We start from the raw sequence: 22,059 nt of genomic DNA on the forward strand, positions 1-22,059 counted from the left end.
ATAAAAAAGAAACACAAAAAGCTTTATGTTTACATGTGTTTCTGTCCTTTAAATAATGCAAATAGGATAACATCATGGGAAGCTGTACTTTCAGCCTATCAGCTAAACAAGTGAATATCACAAGCCAGAATCCTACAGCGCCCAACAATGGTCGAAGGATCCATTACACAAGTTATATTACACAAACTACACAAGCTTTCCAGACCAGCCAGTACTTGTTAATAATAATAAACAGCAAGAAAATAGAGTGCTCCTACCAGTATAGCATCATATCTGCCAACCAAATTAAGATATCAGAATGAAATCAGAACAGATAAAGAGTGCATCCTTATATTCCTATAAGCAACAGTACATTGTAAACATAAGCCTTAATTACATGATATGAAAGTTCATAACTAAGAAATACAAAAGCTTTATGTTTACCTCTCTCTGTTTCCTTTCCTTTAAACAATCTTAAATCATTTTCGTGTCAGAGGATGAAACTTAAGCCTCATAAAATCGTAATGCTCAACTGAAAGGTTATATTATATATTAAGCAGTTTTAATTATACATCAAAAAGGTGTGTTTTAATTGGACTTTCCAGGAGAATTTCACTCCTTGTCTTCATGACGGCATCTGGTGAAAATATGTTTTTGCCTGAGAAATCATTACATTTGATTTTAATTGTGAGAACAAAGAATTCCCCACCCATCACTCTCACATCACGGAGCAACCACAATACACACAGTTTCCTTTTTGTTTGTTCTTTTTATTTAATCATTCTTCATATCATTGAGAAGAAACAGTTGTGCGATGTCGTGTTGGACTGAGATTAATTTCATTTTTGCCCGCTGTGATCCAGCCCGATCCCCTATGACAGATCACACTGAGCATCTGGCCGGATCTGTTATTGCAGCGAAGCCAAGCAGCACTCAGGGTGCCTAAAACACATATTCGCTGCTCCAACACTCATGCTGGGTCGCCAAAACTGTCCAACGCAGTTATAGTGTTGGCTGTAGACTATGACTAATAACGTCTCCATTCATGCAGTTTGGCTGGTGACAACACTGAATTCATGGCATGGAGAGCCGCTTTCTGTCTTTCAGAGGTGCACAAACATCGTTCTTCGTTCTTCTTCTCTCTTTGGTCATGTTATTCCACTATGTATCCAGACGGCATGATGAGGATCAGAGGGTCAACGGCGCTGGTGGTCATGTCAATAATCTCAGACTAGTCTTGAAATCTTGGCAAAATGTCTCCTTGAGTGGATGACACAATTTCTCTGGAAGTCTGACTTTGTTGGACAGGAGTTAGACAGAGAGGACAAAAAAATCTAAAACATTCTCTGATATTCTTAATATCCACACTGAACCTGATTCTATCTTAATTGTGCTGGGAAACTCAGATTCCCCGTCCGTATTAAGCACAGCAACAGCGTCGTTGCTATGGTTTGACGACAGCCAAAAAAAAATAATTTTGACATTCTGGAAGAATTACACTTGAAAAAATAAAATCCTTTAACAAGATTTGCCTACACCTCATCTGTTACCTAAGACGCAGCTTTCAGTGGATACTCCTCATGTAGTTGACTGTTCATTTTTACTTTTCACCTTTTGTTTTTATTAATTTCACTCATAACCTGTGTTGTCATATGCTACAGCGCAGGCAGGGTTGGGGGGGGGGCGTTAAGAGTCTTTTTCCTTATCTGTTTTATTGTTTTGATTTGTTCTCTGAAATAAAAACATAGATTCCTTTGTCCTACATCATGGAACCCTTCTTCAGTAAAACATACAGTGCATAATCATATGAAAATAAGAATCGTTATGTTTTTGTTACCTTAAAATTAGCTATTTATATCTAGAGTGGGTGCAGGTCCTCTTCCATGAAGCCAAACAAAGTTGGCCTCTCCTCCCCTGCCTGATGAATGAGAAAGAGAGACAGAAATGGTGGTTGAGAGAGCTTATGTGTCAACGAAGCTGTGAATCAGAAATTACATTTAAAAGCACAAATATACACTCCCACACCTCTGGACGCTGGAGTTTGTGTAACAGATCGATGCCCAGGGATGTGATCACAGCAAAAATGACAAAATAAGAAAAGACAAGCACAGGTCAGGGTCTGTGCAGAAAGAAAACACCACGCACATCTAGTGGGTCACAAGTGATGATTGCGAGGGGTTGTTTTTTTCCATACATTTTTTTTAGGAAAATTCTGCATAGTATGCCTTTAAACCATACAGAAACCAAAGTGTAAAAACATCCATTTGCAGTTTTATGGAGGCTATTTCTTGGCCAGGACCAGCCACTGGCTGTAGCCTTACATTAAAGATGAACAACATGCAGTTTTCAAGTACATTCTCTTCCACAGAAACTCTGGAAGCATATGTCTGTTACGACTTTCATCTGCTATAACTGATAAACTTCTCCAGTGTTGGCTGCTAAAATCATCTTCCCCTGTAATAGGTTGGTTGATGAACTAGACTTTTCCATATCAATTGTTTTAACGCCGACCCGAGGAATTCCCATAACCTGAGAACAGTCTTTGAATATGTTGGATTAAAGCAAGAAACGATATAAAATATGAGGCTCAAAGGCTCGATAAAGAGGTTGGAAATGCCTTTTAAGTCTGAACCTGGACCAGTGGCAGTCTACAAAGAGAGGAAACATTCACATGTTTTATGTGTGGTGGGAGGGATTTCTGTCTACGGAAATGTGTGAACAGTTCAAGTGTCGTGTGTGGAGAACTGGCCGGGTTTTCTCTCTTACCTCCATCTGTTTCTTTGTCTTTGACATCGTCGTGCCTGAAAAAGGTGACATTCCCAGACAAATCAAATGTCCAGGCAGCGACTGTATTGGATGGAGATGAGAACAGAGAAATGCACAGGGGAGACTTGTTTATTATCATCACTCCAGGGCTGTATTCAGACCAAAGCAGGCATCGCAGCAAAAAAACCCCAGTCCTCCCATTCTTTTGTATGAGGGAAGTGCATTTAAGCTCTGGTGGTGGGAACAACAAGAGATGCTGAAAAAAGGCAAAAAGTTGAAAGAATTTATTTTGGGAGAAACGCAACCCAAATGTCATGTAAGCTGGTGATCAGACTGCTTCATTATCAGGCTGAAATATCAGTGGAACCAGGTGATATCCAGCTGGAATTCATGGACCAATTTATGATAGCAGTTGTGTCTTTGCTTTGTTTATTTGTGTACCCAGTTTCAACTGTTTTAAAAAAAATGAAATAGATTAATTTAAAAACACAATGCTATCAAAATACTACAAAATCTTAAATGAAAACATAAAATATCATCACTGAAATGTTTCAATATCAATACCTGTAGTCACAGTCATGCATGTAGCATGTGCAGACATCTATTCAATATTTACAAGCTAAACTGTGATGGCAAGATAGTAAATGGGGGTAAAATCAAGACAATGCAAATGAATGCTTCAAAAACACTGCACTGTTGCATCAAATGGAAACTATTACAAAGAGGGGTGCAACTCAGGAGGAAATTATTTTTGAGAAGCCATGTTGAAAATGAAGTAACTGAACCTAGCATGAGTCCCACTGGATACTTAAGAAGTGCCAGTGAAGTGTCCACTAAATCTGCTGCCACCAAATAGGGTAAAACAATAAGGTGGTACTTGGAGAGCTCAGTATTTTTAAAGGTGGAACCCAGTTTTAATTTGAGAAACACTGTTCGAAAGCACACAGCCACACTGCAACACAAACCCACACAATCTTATCTCCTAGAAATTATGTTTGTATATCATTAAATTGTTTTCATAATTACACTGTAGTGACAAATGCAGTTCCTGCCTAGATTATGTCTACAGACAGCGTTTCCTTGAAACAATACATTTATATAATAAAGGAGGTGGTTGGGAGGATGGCAGGCGACCAAAGTGCAGGACTTTAACACAACAGTTCTGGATTCAGATCCACACTCCTGCAACAAGTGACTTCGATAAAGTGAAGGAAATTTCGTCATTTTGGGTGGGTTTAGAAAATAAAACCACTTTCAGTAGGACTGAGGAACGTTTTGGCAACAAAAACACTTAGTCTGTCTGACTTAAGTCCTCTTGACTTGAGGTGAGTGCTCACTCCTGTTAGCTGCTTGTCCTGGTGCGCATATACAAACAATCTCAGACTTTATTACAGTCAGGGTCAGTGAAAGATTATCCTCTCAGTTAAATATTAATAAAAATATCTCATGCCACACACACTGCTGTCTATGCTGTTGTCAACACGACTGGAAAGTGTCTTACAAAATTGCCTTTTTTAGCGGTAAACAAATAAAATATGTTGTCACTGACATTTTTGTGACTTGTACGTTAATTCACAACATTTCCTCATTATTTTAATAGAAACATTTTGGTTTGGTTTGGTATTATACTTCTCTCAAAAATGGGTTTGCTGTTGGACATTAGTTGTATATAATTGTAATTTCTAGGAGACAGGGCTGCCCTACGCTAATAACAGCAACGCTACCCACTGAAAGTCAACTAGAGTCTTAGTTGACCAAGTTTTCATTCATCCATTAGTCACAGAGTAATGGAATGCTGATGGGGAGCGTCCATGCAAATGAAGCTACCTTTGCAGCGACTGAAGACACTGACACACTGCTGCTAACTGTGCTGTAGCTGCCATTACCAAGTAAGCTTAATGAGTGACTTGGACACAACCTCCGAGACCAACGGAGGCCAGTTTGACGACCAGGAATATAGTACCAAGTTGATTTACAGTGGCTCCGACCATGACTCTGACTCTGGGGACAATCAAGACACGGTGGGTTCAGGTGGTGACAAGAGACGTGATGAGGAGCGAGTTTGTAGCGAGTTAATCTGTAAGTATTCATCATCTATTGTGATGACTCTGCAAGTTTTGTATTCCTGTGTTTTGAACTACGAGATTTGTGTAAAAATTAACAAAATGTCCCGTCTCCTTGCTTGTTGTTCCAGCACATCCAGTGTCTTTACCGCTTTTAGCATTTAACAGGCAGCTCCCTTCCTGCTCTCAAAAATATACTGTATATTTCAATAATTAAAATAATATTGTAAATATATAACAGCTTGTCAACAAATGGTTTGAGCTGATGACTACTAGTCAACTAGCAGAATCTTTAGTCTACTGCAGTAATTTGGTGTGAATACATCCTTTGTCAAAGCCAGGGCAAGTGAAGTGAATCAGCAGAGGGCAAATGACATTAACAGCAGTGGGTAGACACAAACACTGGAAAAACCCACAGAGGCCGTAGGTCACCACATCCTGAATGAGATGCTTTCCTGATGCATTTCAATTATGTGCAAGGAAATTTGGAAAAAATAGTATGAATGTTTACAGAAGAGTCTTTAAGGTGTGGTGGCACTAAATCTCCCTCTTGCAGGCCTTTTCGTGACTACACTTTATGAAGCAGATGGCAGGGCGAGGCAGGGCAAGACGGATTTTGGCACAGCCACTTTACTATACATCCTCTGGGATTTTACTGTTTCAGATTTGGCTCAAATTGGGCTGCAACTTGGGCGAGACTGAGGCCAAGAGTTCAATCGCTCTCCTGGCTGCATATTTCAGCTGTAATAAAATTAGTAACAAGACAAAACAGGCTGTAGCCTTACAGTAGACTGTATGTCTCCTGGCCCCCCGTACTGTATGTATCGCACTTCAGAAATATTACCTGCAACCACATGTTGCAGCTCAAAGGGAACTTAGAGGGGAAAATCTGACATTTTCAGTTTAGACTCGGCTCAAAAATGAAGGCCAGCTTTAGAGAGAGACGAAGTCTGCCTTTGATCTCCCCTCCCAGACGGACAAGAACAATAACACACTCATTTACCAACACATGAAGTCATGCATGCACACAAACATAAACTTCAACACACATTTTCCAAAATCTTTTGTCTACACATGCAATTACTCATGCACAATTCAAAACATCGGTTTTAAAATTGGCATTTGTGTGAAACATGACAACTTTTTTATGTTAAGGACAATAAAAATTTCCAGAGATGTAATTTAAGATATCATAGGAAATACATTTCAATATTAGTAATCACCACTTTTATTAGAAGTAATTAAAGCTGTGACAGGATAAGTAAATCACTTTTGTCTTTCTCAAGAACATGGCTATTCTTTTTTTTTCTCCTTCGCCTGAGGCCTGCCAAGAAGAAATGACTCATTTGCAACAATTTCTTCATGTTGGGAGATGTGGGGGGAAAACCCTCAGACAAAGGAATGATAGGAGTTGTTTCCCCACTCTGAAACAGAGTCAAAGACTGCCTGCCTACAAAAAAAAAAAAAAAACACTCATGTGATGCTTTTTAAATACAACAAAGGAGTGGAGCCAAGGTGCCTAACTAAACCTGTCAAATTGGCAGCATGTGCCTGTGTCTGGAAATGCTTTCCTCTCTAGTAACAACTCCCGGGAATTGTGGACTTTTCCTCTGTGAGACTAGAAGAAATCAATCAGCACGAGTAAGTATCACACTCCAGTGGTTTTAACAGTTAATATCCTGATAGTGGAGGCTGGCGCACACAGGAAATCAGCTACCAACCTGGTTAAATATTGCTTGCCCGGGCTCTTTACACAGACCCTCTTCAGCTGTGGGCCCTTAGAAATTAAATGGAGGTGAATTTGCATTAGAATAAACCCAAATAGCCGCATGGCCGCAAACATAAACACATTAACTTTGATTGATTATCGAAGCCCAGCTCAAAATTTAAAGTATATTTGTAGAAGGAAACCTGCTTTTTTTATTTCACTTTGCAGTTTCCAAAAGCAAGGTATGAACCTGGTGTTTCTCTGTGCTGACAAAATTACATGCAATAGAGAGAATCTATCATGAAGAGTTTAAAATAACATGTTATGAGAACGTTGTGTTTTTAATGTCTCCAGTCAAAGCCATAATTTACAGAATATAGGTGTCAATGTGGGTCCAGCTTGAGAAAAGACCAGTGTAAAACAGTCAAGATTAAGCTTATGCAAGGCACATTTTCTGTATTTCATCGTTTAACCTAAACAAATGACAAAATATGATGTCATCATTTATGATGTATGACTGTTTATGGCAACTTAAAGCTGCTGTAATCAAGTTTTCATATCAACAATGACCTTCATAGTGACGCATTCACGGACAGTCAACATCCAGCTCTGCAGTCTGCCTTGGTTTCATTTTTTTAAGTTTCATGGACTGTAGTTTTGTGATAATTGTTTTCTTGAGGCTCCAGCATCAAAAATCTACTCTAGACCTCCTGCTGAGCAGCAAATGTCAGACTATTGACGCTGGACAGCATGACAGCTGAAGAACAAGCCAAAACATCTCACTTGCCCCCTGGTGGCTGGCTGCAGTATAGGCCATAAATCCAACACCTCCCTGTTAGCAGAGGGGATGTGGGCCAAACTTAAAAATCAAAGTACACATCAAATAAATTTTTCCAAGTGACGGTTTCTGTCATTCTGTCATTCCATTATTACCTTGGAGGTTATGGTTTTTGTGCTGTTTGTTTGTCTGTCAGCAGGATAAAGGAAGAACTACTGACCAGACTTTAAGGAAACTTGGTGGAAGGGTGTAGCATGAATCACGGAAACACACACATTCAATTTTGGAGCAGATCCAAATGAGGGGGCCGATACAGAAATGTTTTTTTTCTTTTGTTTATGTTGCATAGCAGAGCATTTGACCTTGGCAGAGATTGGCACTCTTTGAGAGCCCTTCTAGTTTTTCAGATCAGCTTGGATTAAACTAGTTGTTGCTATAAAAGGGATATTTCATATCATCACTGACAGTTGAGCCCTGCTTACCATTGAGTCGACTGGCTGTTTGCAGCTCCAACCCTGGTCACTACTGCACAGACTCTGACTCCAAATTACATCACCAGGAAGGAAGCACAGTCTTTAAAAAAAAAGGACATGCAAACGCTTCATCCATCTTTATAGAGTCAGTGGAACTGACCGACAAATTTAGCAACTAACTTTACTGGTTGTTAAGTTGATTGAAATGAAATTTCAAATGCTAATGTTGCTCCTTGTGTGCTGGATGAGTAAACAAGCCCCTGTTTATCATTTAAAATTTATAAGGTGATTATATATTTGAGTGTTTTCTTTAGGGGCAAAATGCTGTGTGTTTTACCCCTAGTGGCCAAAAAATTAATTATTAAATGTTTAAATTTTCTGAAGATAAAAATCTTTTTTCTTTTAATATATTCTTATTGCTTTAGTTAGTCTAATAACATGGCAAAAATGTATTGTATAACAAGCTAGGATCAAAATCTACATCTGAATTGATCAGATCCAGATAATAATTAGCCCTAACCCTTCGTGTACCGAGGTTCACTCACGCTCAGGCTTTCATACTGATAACATACACCAGGTAGCAGACACACAAACACACAGAGAGCAAAACCAGGCTGGCTGTGTTTACTGTTTAGCCCTGCGTGTTGATGTGATGAGACACCCAGGCTGATAACACAGGGCCAGAGGTACTGCCGCTCTGTGTTTGATCTCAGGCAGCTGAGGCGGGCCGAGGCTGGGTGACGGGACAGACGGAGGAGTGGGGTCAGCGAGGTGTGCTGTGTGCTTGATTACAGACTGGATGGGGGCCCCGCGACCTCTTAGCAGGTCAGCTCTGACCTCTGACCCTGACACAGCAGGGCCCGACGCGGTGCTCAATGCTTTCTCCAATAACACAGTGGGATGAAAGGAGGAGCTGTGTGCGCTGAGAGGACTGGACCACTTCCCCTTTGGACCTGAAGAATGTAGCACAACACAGCAGTGCGCAGCGGAGGACGGCTGGTGGTGAAGCTTGGCCAGCCTCTGGACATATGCAGACCCTGTGCAATAAAAAGGAGCCTTGTCATGCCTTTCTAACCTGATCAATTACACCAGTGGAGCCCTTACCCTTTCCCACAGTGAAACTGAAGGAAATACCTCTAAACTTTCACTAGAAGATGTGCTGTTTTCTTGATCTTGTCTTAAATATTTCAGTAACTACTGGGTTGCGCTGTGTGATAGGAGGCAAAAGTACATTCTTTACTCAAGTAAAAGTAGAAGCACTGATTCAACTTCTTTATTCAAAAGTGGAAAAACTACAGTTTCTGAAATGTACTCAAAGTAAAAAGTAAAAAGTAATCCTCTGGAGGACATTTCTTCCAGTTGTGTCTGTGCAAAGCTGACTGAACCTCACCTTTTCTCTCGTTTTTGTTTGTTTTTCATGTCTTTTATGTTGTTTTTGTCTTGTCACGTCTATTATGTGATATTCGCGAATGGATAAACTAAGGAATCATCTTGTGCTATTGTCCAATGAATTTAGGTTGAAATCAGTCTTTATATTGTGAAGGCGGCGCTCGATGATGCAAAACAAAAATACTCAGTAATTCTCCTCAAATGAATGAAAACTAAAGCAACAAGCTTGTTTCTGAAAGTGTAAGGAGTAGAAAGTGCAGATATTTCTGTTAAAATGTAAAGAGTAAAAATAAAAAGTTGTCCGAAAAATAACTAAAGTAAAGTACAGATACCTGAAAACTACTTAAGTACAGTATGTTACTTCCCATCCGTGGAGCTAGGTCATTTAATATCATTCTCACAGCACACACACGGTTAAACGACTACCCCTATCAACAATATAAACCCCTGGTGCCAGTGGGCAAGCTCAGCAGATTTCAATAAATTCCTGCAAACTGACAGTCCGCTGCAGAGAAGGTGGCCGTCCCAGCTGGGTGAAGTTTGTAGGTAAACACCCTCACCATCATTTTCCCTCAAGGCACCTGGGTCAGCCAAGTGTTAATCTGCCCATTAGTCTTCACGAGTGACAGCGGGACAGGGCTGCATGTGCACACACACACACAAGAGACAGGCTGCCTGTCATGATATTTTATGCCCCAGAGGATTGTTCTTTTGGCTGGAATGAGGCAACACTTACAAGTGTCGGTGCGTGATGTGGATGTGCTGTGTGTTGAGGAAAGTCGGGGAAGAGATAGACTGTGTCTGTGCATGTGTGCGTTTGCCAAATGTTGCTCACCGATGATGGCGGCATGCAAGCGCTCAGGTTTTTGAAGCTCGGAGAATGTAAGTTAATACTGTCTGGCCTGTGAGAGTGAGCCAAGTCTCAGGGGGAAAGTGATCCCTAACTCTGCCTCTCCTCCTCTGAGGAGCTTACTCACCACTGCTCTCTTTTCTGTCAGCATCACTGACTGGCAAGGGCAGAAGGGTGGAGTCAGGTGCCACTTGGTGTGAATCATTCTTTATCTCTGTGAGCAAGACAATAGAGGAGGCTGCTGACTTACTGGATTTGGTAATCTGCGAGGAAACTTGTTTTTCTGCATTGTTTTAGATGTTGAAATACAGCAGCGTTTTATTTTCAGCCATGCTAGCTTCACAGCTCTGTGGATAGCAAAGTCCACCACTTTGGTTGAAATATTTCAGTAACTATTAAATAGATCATCATGAAAGCTTGTGCAGACATTTGTGGTCCTAACTTTTCCTTCTAGTACCACCAGCAGATCAAAGTTTTGACTTATCCAGTAAAACATCTAAACATTACTGCGTAGGCTAATATAAAATAGGACCATTGTGAGTTTGATGTTGGATGGATAGTAGCGATCACAAAACACAGGTTTGGATTATTTTTTGGATCAGCAAGTTGGGGTAAATGTATTTAAAAACACATTACTTTTGCTCTGATGTAGCCATCTCACTCTTTCTGTAGTAACCACTCTGTAGTCTGGCTCAATGTCCTGCCCACAGTGCTATCTGATTGGTTATACATCACGAGTAATAGCCTATCAATACTGAAGGCATGTCACAGACAGCTAAGAGACCAGAGCTGCTCCTGTGAGAGAGTTCTCAAAGGGAAAGGGAAAGCAGTAGATATCGGCGAAACTGCAATAAATGCCACAATGTTTTTTATCAATTTCAATGATATCAGCGTGCCCATTTCCCCAGTTACACCACTGAAAAGGCCCAAAGTCACAGCCACCAGGATTTCACTCAGTGGAAGCAAAAATCATGACTTCAGAGTCAAACAGAGCAAACATCTGTCTTGTCATTTCACTGCAACTCTGCATCAAGATTTGAGGAATTTATTACTTTAAAAAGTGACAGCAGCAGTGGTCTGATTCACCTGATGTATGTTGGTATAAGCCTGCCATTGGTCACTTGTTTCAGGCAGCATCACAGCTTTGTTTTCAAAGTCCCCAGGAAACAGCAAAAACTTCCGGGCTGGAAACCTACATGCTGAAAAAGACAAATTAGCACCTGCATTGCTAGCAGGTGTTATGTTTTCTTTTATGTTTCACCAAAGGAAGAGATAGGTTAGAGATGGAGATAGTGATAGAGCTAGTTCTCCCAAACAGATCTGGCTATGTAAGACCACAGTGGCAGTAAAACTGTATTTCACATTATGATGATTAAATTTTGCAATCAATACAATTAATTAGTTCACTTGCATGCCGAACCAGGGGGATGATCCATACAGATCACAAACCAACTAAATTCTAGTACCTTACCAGTGGATAGTTGTAAAATTTGGTACAAATAATTATCTCCCTCAGGATGAATCATAACTACTCTGGTGATCCCCTGATTTTTCATATACTGTCATCGTCAGCTCAAAATTGCAATTCGGCTAATACTTTGGTTTATGACTAAATACTTGACATCCCCACCAGCCTCAGTTATGCTTTGGATTTAGTTCCAATTAGTAGATGTTACCATGCTAACACACTGAATTAAGCTGGTGAACATGGTAAACATTATGCCTGCTAAACATCAGCATGTTAGCATTGTCATTGTGAGCATTTCAAAGCACCACTGTGCAGCATCAGTGGTAGCTCCCAAGGGGTGGCATGGGCGGTTAAACTACACCCACCAACCATATCACCATGGAGAAGGAAGTGTGCATGTATTCATGGACAAGATACTCGCACTTGTTACAGCGTGGGATATACGCATTAATGACATCCTCCTCGCCTGAACTGTAACCTCTCCACCATGAGTAGATGAAGAAAATAGTTCCAACATGAAACTTCTCATAATGAGGTCTGTGTATTTTCTTGAGTAACGGTCATGATTTCTGGAAAGAGACGTTGCTGTTGAATTCTTTTTAAGTATTTGTTTTTACACTTTCAGCACCACAAGACGAGTGCCATCTGTTTCCACTGTATTCGAGAGAAGATGATATCTCCAAAACTCTGCAACTCGCACCAAAAAAAATCCAGATTGATAAATAGCACCACAGGTAAGAGGGAAAATAAGTATTTTTGAATGCTGGTTGAACTGTCCCTTTAAATCAATAATGTGCAGTATACTTTTCATAATTGCTCATGTGAATGAAAATAACAAAAGCAAAGCCAGCCAGCCACTTTTGAACGTCTGTCACAGTGTGTCATGATGATGGACTGCCTTTTTGTAAACTCCAGTCTCTCCTCTCCAAATTGAACACATCCAAAATATATACATAGCACGACAAATTCCCCTCCTCTTCCATCAAGGAGATAATTTCATTTTAATGACAGTTTGTCGGAGACAGCCTCCTGACAGGGTTGCCATAAATCAACAGATCACACATCGGCCCCTCTCTTCCTCGCCTTACCCCCAAGACACTTTCCTCCCCTTCAAGAAGATGACTCACCTTCACCCAATCAAAGAGCAGCACAAATAATCACTCACCTCGGACCTCCCCTGTTTTTGATTTGTACGTTTGATGAATGGTGTCTTTTCTCGGCTTTAATTGCCAGCTCTTTTCATCATAATTTGATGTTTGTTTCCTGTCGTTTTCTTGGAGATGGCTGGGAGCTCAAGGGCTATAATTTCTACATCAAGGAAGTTGTTATGAATGACTAGCAGGTGGAATAGACAGCGGCAGAGCAGGGATTTCACCACTGAACTCACCTGGCAGGTGAATTTAGGAGCTGATATTGACAAATCATCACACTGAACAGGCTCACACCCACACCCACACACACAGCAGACACAGACACACATACACAGCACAAAGCGCGAATGGGAGATAATTAGGGTAATTTCTGTTTGAAGTATTATGCATTGCAATGAAAATAGAACAGATAAAAGATGAGACAATAATAGATCTAAAGAGGACCTTGACTGAGTGTTGTTCCAACAAAGAGCATTTTGTTTGACACAATTCATATTGTCTACTAAACTGATCTGCTCCCCAACTTTATAAGAGGAGGAATAACATCATATAAAACAAAATTTGCTAAATATGCATTATGTTCATCAACACTTCATTGTATCTCACCAGGAATTGTGTGCCATTAATATATTTATTCCTGTCTTCAGATTGACTACCAGTCTTTAAGGACAGGACTAAGGAATTGAAATCCACTGATGATAAATTATGCCGTGTGTATAGATATATCCCTGCCTTATATAACATGCAAAATGTAGTATCTAAAGTGAGAGACAACTGAATTCAGGTCACAGCGCAGCAGGAAATCTTCCTTTTCATGTGAGATCCAGAGGGGTCACTCTTATGAACTCATTAGGAGAGAAATGCTAATGTAGCTCCGTTTTTTTTCCCCTCCTCCTCTCCTCTCCTCTCCTTCATTCTCTTCTTCTCTTTTCTCTCCACTCCAACTTTCCTGGTTATTTTAACAAACCAGGGCTGTGATACACAGAGCCTCACCTTCGCCAGAGAATATAATGTATTGTGATGTCAAGGGAAAGTGTGAATGGTGGTCCTGACAGCGTCTTCATTAGAGAGGCTGTCGTCCGCTGCCTTGTCATCAAGCCACTAAACTAGAGTCATTACACAGCAAACAAAGCCTCATCTTGATCTGCGCTAGCTTATTCTGCTGCTGCAAACAGTATTCATTATATGATATAAAAAAAAGACGGTGGAAAACAAAATCTATACTGCTCAGTGAAATATGTACACCAGTGATGAACAAATGACCCCTCCTCACAGGCCTTCTAGCCAGGAAGACTGGCTTCTCTGCAGTGGTCTCTCATCATGCAGCAGAGGGCATTAAATAATGAATCTCTCACTCTCACTTCCCCTTTGCAAGACCAGAATATGAAATTCAAGTAAACCTTTAGGTTATTTTAAAAATGTCCATGCAGGAAAAAAACAATTAAACTGAATCCCAGATTGTGTTTTTCTCGTTCCTTTACAGGCTAGTGTGCATCCTGCAAAGCTGCATTATGAAACATTTGCAATAATATGCAATATAAGTTAAAAAATAGAGTCAAATAGGAGTGATTGTTTTATTTTACTTCTTGACTCTCTGATGTTTGCACCTTGAATATTGTCATTCAGCAGACTTAGATGCAGTGGTGGAAAGCACAGCAGGGGCAGATCTGGGTGGGGGTCTTGCAAGATGCCTCATCACACTTGCCTCCACCCCAGTTTTAGACAATCTAATTTAAAAACTATGAACCTCACAAGAGCAATATTCCAATATCCGAGTGCAAGTGAATGCAGCGAGAGCTGATGCTTTCATAGGCTGCATTTTCACTGAACTCCTCTTGCCGTCCCTGCGGTGAGAAACATCTTATCAACCTCAGCACTGTCAAATTGAACAAATTAATGAATTAATTTTTTTTATTTTTTAAATAACACATTAAAATGCGTAAATTAACATATTATTTAATTTTATGTTCTGGCTACATTTTAGACTAATTGATGAGCAATTACATTCAATTAAAAAAAGATGTGTTTTGGAAAACTGTGTCAAGATTTTGAAATAAAACAGTTTATTTACATCCACTGCCACATTTAGATATTTCTATTCAGTGTTTTACTCTAGTGTAATGTGTTTGTTTTAAAATATCTTCATTTGAGAGGTCTTCTAGCAGATATTAATATATGGGAGTGTTTGCAATTAAATTGGTACATACGTATACTCCTGCTACTCCTAAGGGTTAGGGTTAATACTGTATTTAAGCACAAGCAAAGTACTTCTTACTCCACTACATTTGACTGAGCGCTAGTAAAGTGTTACTTTAACAAAAAAAAACACATTTTCATTTTATAAATTAAGATTCTGGGCCATACATTGAACTATCCACCATTAAACTAGTTAAAATGTGCTCCACCTCCACCAGCTGCAACAGCAAAATACTGCTTATCTGTAAAAAGGGCAGTTCACCCCAAGATTCTGTTCTGCTGTTTATCCATTTAGATTTTTTTGTGTGGATTTGCAGAGTTTTGGAGAGATTGGCCATAGAGATGTCTGACTTATCTCCAATATAATGGAACTAATTGGTTCAATTCAATTGAAAAATTCAAAACTAGTGTCTCTTTCCAAAAATCATGACACAGTTACTCAAGATAATCCACAGACCTTGTTGTGAGCAGTTTCGTGTTGGAACTCCTCCTGCTCACAACAAAGTCTGTGAATTATCTTGAGTAACCGTGTCATGATATCTGGAAAGAGACATTGTTGTTGAGTTTTTCAGATGTATTCTTTTGGTGTTTTGAGCAGCACAGGATTAGTGCCATCTAATTCCATTAAATTGGAGAGAAGGCAGATATCTCTACAGTCGAAATCTCCAAAACTATGAAACTCAAATCAAAACGGTGTAGAAGGATAAACAGCACTACAGGCCAGAGGAAAATGTGTATTTTTGATATTTCAGGGTGAGCTGTCCCTGCAAAGCCTCAGTACTAATATTTATATTACATAATGTATAATAATGTAACTCTCTGAAAAGGTTTGTTCTGCCCAACAAGAACTTTTACTTTAATACTTTATACTTTAGAGAAATCATTTTACTTTCAACAGTGTTTTTTACAGAAAGGTATTGTTACTTTCTCTTAAATAAAGGATATAAGCATTTCTTTCACCGCTACTTTTATGCTTCTTAAAAAATGTCTCGTTTTGATTCAGTTTACCAGGTTTTATTAGTTTCTAATATTTCTTCGGTCAGCTGAAGGGAATGTCAATCTTTATCTTAATTAACTCCTTTGTTTTGTTGACACTGGCTTTACTTCATCATTGTTTGCTTGGGTCCAACCTGACTGCTGTACATGTCAAAATAATACTTATAACTGAAAAATCAACCCAGAATTTTGAATAATTTTTTTGCTTTTCTTTTTAATTTGAAAAGTACACAAGTGATAACCTTTCTTCTTGCTACAAACCTGGCAGAATGGACAGATATGGCCATAAAGAATTATATGTCTCATACAAGACAAGAGAAGATACGACTAGATAAGATATCATAAGATAAAATGAACTTTACTGATCCTGAGCTGGGAAAATTCACTCGTTACAGCAGCTCATGAGTCAAGAAAGTAGTAGAAAAGAGCGAGTGATAAATAAAGATACACATAAAATAGAAATAGAAAATAAAAAGCTATGTACAGTGTATGCACCTTTCACTTGTTCAGATATATGGATATATGAGGATAATCGCACACATATTGTAATACAAAAATGGTGTGTAGCACTACAGAAAAAGTACTACCACAGGAAACGGAAAATTGCACAGAGACATAATATAAGCTAAGCATTAAAGACAGGAGGCAACTGATGGTACTGCAAGAACTGCAAGAAAGCACAATATTTCTGAAAATTTACTTTTTTGTTTCCAGTACTTACAAACTCATCATCATACTTACCACAATTAAACAGTTGAGTATAGAGTAGTTTAAATTGGTATGAAATAACTAGAAAAAAAATAATTAAATAAATCAAGTTTGCAGGCTGAATTATATTATATTTTTGCCATCATGTCACAGACCAGAACGAGGAGTTTAGAGGGCTAGAAATGGCCTCTGGGCTGCCAGTCTGAGACCCCTGCATTGAAAAATATGTATTTTATTTGTTTGCCCACAAGGCATGCACAGGATGTTGCTTATGTTTGAGAGATCTAAACCTAAACTTCAATTACAGACATTCAAATATTTGGGATATTTGGGAGTAGTCTGAGACATCATCGGTTCAAAATCAAGTGCATAATCAGTTCTATAAAAATATTAAAAGCTTCAACATATTAAGATAATTAAACAAGTATGTTTTTTTGAGCTGTTAAAGGAGGCTTGGGGCCTCATGGACCCTGAACAGAAATACTATTTTTAAAATCATGTGTATAATCAACTCTCATAGAATTAAGGAAAGTATTAAGGTGGTAACACAATGCTAAGTATGTTTTCTGAGGTGTTAAAGAGAGCCTGGGGCCTCAAGAACCCCAAACAGAACATTAGGATTAACGTTATTCCTCACAAAGTCTTGTATGTTGTATTTTAAAATATCTTACAATGCCAATAAACCCAAGCCAAAAACCAAACATGAATCATTCAGTCCTGTGGTTTATTTAATCTGTTTCATTTTTCACAGTTTGGATCTCTTCACCTCTTACCTCAGGCCCTGCAGGCCCGCACTGTCTCTTTTTAGTTTCTTAATAGGCCTACCAAAAATCGTTTTCCCCCCTCTGATTTCCCCCCTTTTCTCCTAATTTTATGATTAAAACCATATCCAAGGTGAATGCTGCACAAGAAGGGGGGGAAGAAAAAGTATATTTCAAGGCAGTGAGGTTGTTTCTAGCGTGGTTTTAGGTAGCATCATGTCAGATTGTGCCAGAAAAAAGTGGCGGATAATTAAATTAAAAAGTAGTGTAATTAAGTAGAACCTAGCAGGGGAGGAAAACAGCCAGAGTTTTCACCTTGTATCACATTTTTTTCTTCCTCTGTTCTTTTGGCTGGAAACAAGAAATAAAATGTTAAAAGGTTTTCTTTTTTTAAAAAAATGAAAGGTTTGGTTGTTGGGGTCTGCCTGTGTGAAATCTTTCTAATTAACTCTCTCTCTCTTTCACTGCTGTATTTACGCGTGTGTTGGTGCCTGTATCCCGTTATTTTTTTCCGCTCTACTCTGGAATGCGGCCAGTCGCGGCTCTTTTGAATCCACACTCTGCTTCCAAAACCGAAAAGCCTTTGATCTTTTTTCCTTTTTTTTTTTTTTTTTTTTTTTTTCTCGCTGTCTCCTTACCCGGAAGAGAACCCCTTCTCTCTCCTCTCCTCTCCTCTCTCAGCTGGGATGAACGCACACGTGGAAATGTTGGCCCGGCTCCACACTCGGACCAAATTTAGTCATACAAAGGCGAGGGGAGAGCGAGGAGGAGGGAGGGAGGAGGAGGAGGGGTGGAAGAGGGAGGGAGGGAGGGAGGGGTGGCGGCGGTGGTGGTGGAGGGAAACCGGGCGGGGGGAGTCGGGGATGAAAGAGCCAGCCGCCGCAAGATCAAAGGCAGCCGCGGCTCCGCCCCGCTAACCCCACCTCCGCGCTTTATAAAGATCTGCCTCCCCATACCAACTTTGATTCTCACGCAATCTCTCACTGCAGCTCAGACACACACAGAAAAGCAAGCACGCCACTTCCACTGTTTTTTGGGTTTATTTTTCTTTAGCTTTTTCCTGTGTTTTCACACGAAGTTATTCTTTTCCTTTAACCCCTTTCCTCACATGTTTGTGGGCTGTTTTGTGGTGCGTTTTTCCATTCTTAATTAATTACCCAATTGTGTGATTGTGCAGCCCCCCCCTCCCAATAATAACCGAGCAAAACAACTGAGTTCTGATGTGACAATCACTCAGAAAATTCGAGATTTAGTTTAGCCATTTTCTCGCCAAATGCTGTTCCTTTCAGCCTACTGTCAAACTGTTTTTGTTGGCCTCTTAATCGTTTTCACTTGTGTGTATGAGCTAATAATGAATGAAATGAATGATAAAACGTTTAAAAACTTAGATTACGGTGGATCAGATGTGTATCTGAGACTTCAAACTTAGACAATTAGGCGTAACATCCGAAAGTTTATGATTAGTAATTTCGTTAGACCCTTATTAAATTTCAATGTCATCTCCACAGTGGAAAACGTCTTAAATGTATTTTTTTTAAAAAAAGCAATATCATAAATTTAATATTTGCACACATTGCTAGAAATCGTGGAAAACACTAGAAAACCACAAAAACAGCCTTGGTATTGCCAAAACAAAGCAACTTAAAGGGAAGGAATAACAAAACAGACACCTCTCTTTCCCAAAATATTGCTGAATAAATATAAATAAATAAATGAATAATAAATCTATATGAACGACGATGTTTTTTTCAGATATACATCTGATTTTCACGCACGGAAAAGGCGCTAAATATTTGTTTTCTTCCTCTAATGTGGCCTTGGGGTTGTTGGGGGTATTTCTACTGACTATAACACTATTGCCACTTCTTGCGTTTTTATTAAATTCCACTTCTTCTTATTATTATTTTTCTCAAGCTTAAGCTCGTCTTGTTATTTCTTCTATTTCTATTATCGTTTTTATTTACCGTGATTGTTTGAACCCATCACACACACACACACACACTGCGCGTGTCAGCCTCACCGCTACTCTTCCTCCTCTTCCTCTTCTTCTTCTCCTCTTCCTCCCGTCCTGTCTGCCCATTTGTTGTGAGCTGCGTATAAATCTCTCTCTCAGGAGGAGTGTCAATCGGTGTGGTGTCAATCAGAGCCTCGGCTTCCCTTTCATCTCTCCTTCCTCCCAATGACTGAAGAGAGAGAAAGAGGAGGAGGAGGAGGAGGGAGGCACACAGCTACATTACCAACACACACATACACACACTGGTTACATTACACTGTGGAAGCAGTGCGGGGAGCAGTGGGAAGTCGATCCACGACGTTTTTATCCTCTGTATCTACTTTTTTCCTGATTGTTTTATGACTTTTTCGCTTTTATCCCTCCTCAACCGAGCAGCTTTGAGGATGTATTTTTGAAGCACGAGAGTGTCGCTTGTTGTCTAAGTGTTAAAACTGCGTTTTCCTCCCAAGTTGCTCATCCATCAGTTACCTTTTCACCTCCAGACGGTGTTTTGGTTTTGTTAGCCTACTTTTTTTTTTTTCCTCCTCCAAGGACGCCACAGCTTCTTCTTCACTGGACCACCGAGGAAATATTTCTCACTTTATTTCACACATGCACTTTTTAAGTATTTTTTTTTGTTGTTGTTGTTGCTGGACCACATCCGCAGTCGGTTGCGTGACTGAGAAAAAACTAGTGATGAGATTTTAACTCGTGGTTTGTTTCCTCTTTTTTTTTATGTTTTCCTCATGACATTGAGGCGTGCGCCGGCGGACTCTCATTCTGAGCCTTTACACCTCAAGTTTTCAAGTCTGAGTTTAAGTCTTTTTTTAGTTTAAACGCTCGTGGTGAAAAAGGGGACGCCGACAGCAGCCTCACTCCTCCTGTTGCTTCAGTAAAAACACACCGGCTGGCAGCGTGTCTGCACGCCGCTTCCTCTCCAAGTGACTCACGGTCGACGCTCCGCTTCAAAGAAGAAGGGGGGGACGGACGCTTTCCCACTCGGTTTCGGGGGATTTTAGTGGGAGTTTTTCCCCCTCGGTGCTGCCCTGTGTTGCCGTCTTCAGTTTTCTCGCTGAGACAAACAGTAAAAAAAAAAAAAAAAAAAAATTAAAAATGCCCCAGTTATCAGGCGGCGGCGGTGGAGACCCGGAGCTGTGCGCCACAGACGAGATGATCCCGTTCAAAGACGAGGGAGACCCACATAAGGAGCAGATCTTCGCTGAGCTCAGCCACTCGGAAGAGGAGGGAGACCTGGCAGACATCAAGTCATCTCTGGTCAACGAGTCAGAGAGCAGCCCGAACAGCAACAGCCACGATGTGAGTAATGTTGAGTTGCGTGTGTGTGTGTGTGTGTGTGTGTGTTCACTGATGTGGTGAAAGATGAGGAAGGTGGGTATCAACTCTGAACTCGGCCTGTAAACAAAGTTGTTTCTGTCCCCTTTAATCATTAAAAAGACCAGGTTTTCATTTACCTTTGCCATTAATTAATCTGTGTTTGACTGAATGAGTTGTAAGCTTTAAAAGACGGGTGATGCGTTCAAGAGCAAATTGACAATAAAGGCCTAAAATGAATGTCCTCCTGTGAAGACCATGCTAAGTTTTTAATAATGTATGTTAAGCATTGTTATCATAAAGATTTGTCTCAAACTAAAAAAAAATACAAGCTGAGGTCAGGTGCATTTAAAGCTTCCACTGTCCCACTATGTCCTTGTGTTTTATTTTGGAAATGAATTGATAAGACTCACAGTCTGCAGACCCAGGTATGCTAGTTTTTGCACCTTTACATATTCCATCACAAAGCACTCAATATTCTTATTTTTGTGAAAACTGTAGACCAAAAATGTACACTTGACCATCTGTGGCAATTATATTTCATTAATCTGCTGTAATTAAAATATATATATATGTATAAAATATATTTTGAGATGTAAGAACTGTAGCCTCCTCTGTTTCACCTTGTACTTTTATTTTGAAAATTACTAGATTTAGTGATACCCCTCGAAGTCTGCAGACTCAGGTGTGCCAGCTTTTGCCCCTCCACATATTACATCAAAAGCACCCGATAATCTTAATTTTTGAAACATTATAAGCTTAAAATTTACACTTGACCCTCTATGGCAGTTGTGCTTCGATAATCCACAGGGAGATTTGAATAAAAAAATAGAAAAGATATTTTGTATTGTCGATACCAAGTCTGCAGACCCAGCTGTGCCAGGTTTGTTCCACTTTATATTCCATCTTAATCACTGAAAAATCAAATTTTTGGAAACATAATAGGCCTAAAATGCACACTTTACCATCCTTGCCAGTTATAGTTTATTAATTCATCATGAAATTTGGAAAAAAAATAATGGTAAAGATATTTTTAGATGTAAGAACTGGGGCCTTGTGTTCTGCCTGTGACAAGTAGGGTAATAGCTGTGTTTGCAGGGACACACAATCATCCTCAGCAGCTGTAAACACCAGCTCATGAATCTTTTTAACACATGTGGCTTAAAACCTATTGACCAACCGGATAATTCATTTATTTCTTATAAAACACAACCTGAACAAAAGGACAATATCCAATTATTTTGCCAGCAGGATGTGCCTGTTTATCTGTTTCTAATGTCACTCGCATATTTCATTATTATCGTGTCCATTTAATGGTGCTCATAAATTATTTTTGCATTGTTTTGGGGAGAAATTTTTAAAGCATATTTAGAGCTGCATTTGTTTTTGCCCCTGTCCCTACTGATCAGATTAAAAGGGAGCATGAAGAAGAAGAAACCCTTTAAATG

At 39.6% G+C, this 22,059-nt stretch overlaps 1 protein-coding gene across 6 annotated transcripts in view; it reads left to right on the forward strand.

The window, feature by feature from the left end:
* Positions 1 to 19,501: 19,501 nt before the first annotated feature.
* Positions 19,502 to 22,059, forward strand: part of lef1 (lymphoid enhancer-binding factor 1) — a 66,792-nt gene continuing 64,234 nt past the window's right edge. The window contains exon 1 of one of the 6 annotated variants that reach the window (XM_084715225.1): positions 19,502 to 20,596. In XM_084715225.1, coding sequence (XP_084571351.1) covers positions 20,393 to 20,596 — 204 coding nt within the window. In that variant the 5' untranslated portion in view covers positions 19,502 to 20,392. The remainder of the gene's footprint in view (positions 20,597 to 22,059) is intronic. The other 5 variants (XM_084715224.1, XM_084715223.1, XM_084715228.1 and 2 more) reach the window with 5 other exon arrangements.

The sequence above is a fragment of the Lutjanus erythropterus genome, chromosome 3 (assembly GCF_056507025.1).
Source record: "Lutjanus erythropterus isolate fLutEry1 chromosome 3, fLutEry1.hap2, whole genome shotgun sequence".
Taxonomy (NCBI): domain Eukaryota; kingdom Metazoa; phylum Chordata; class Actinopteri; order Lutjaniformes; family Lutjanidae; genus Lutjanus; species Lutjanus erythropterus.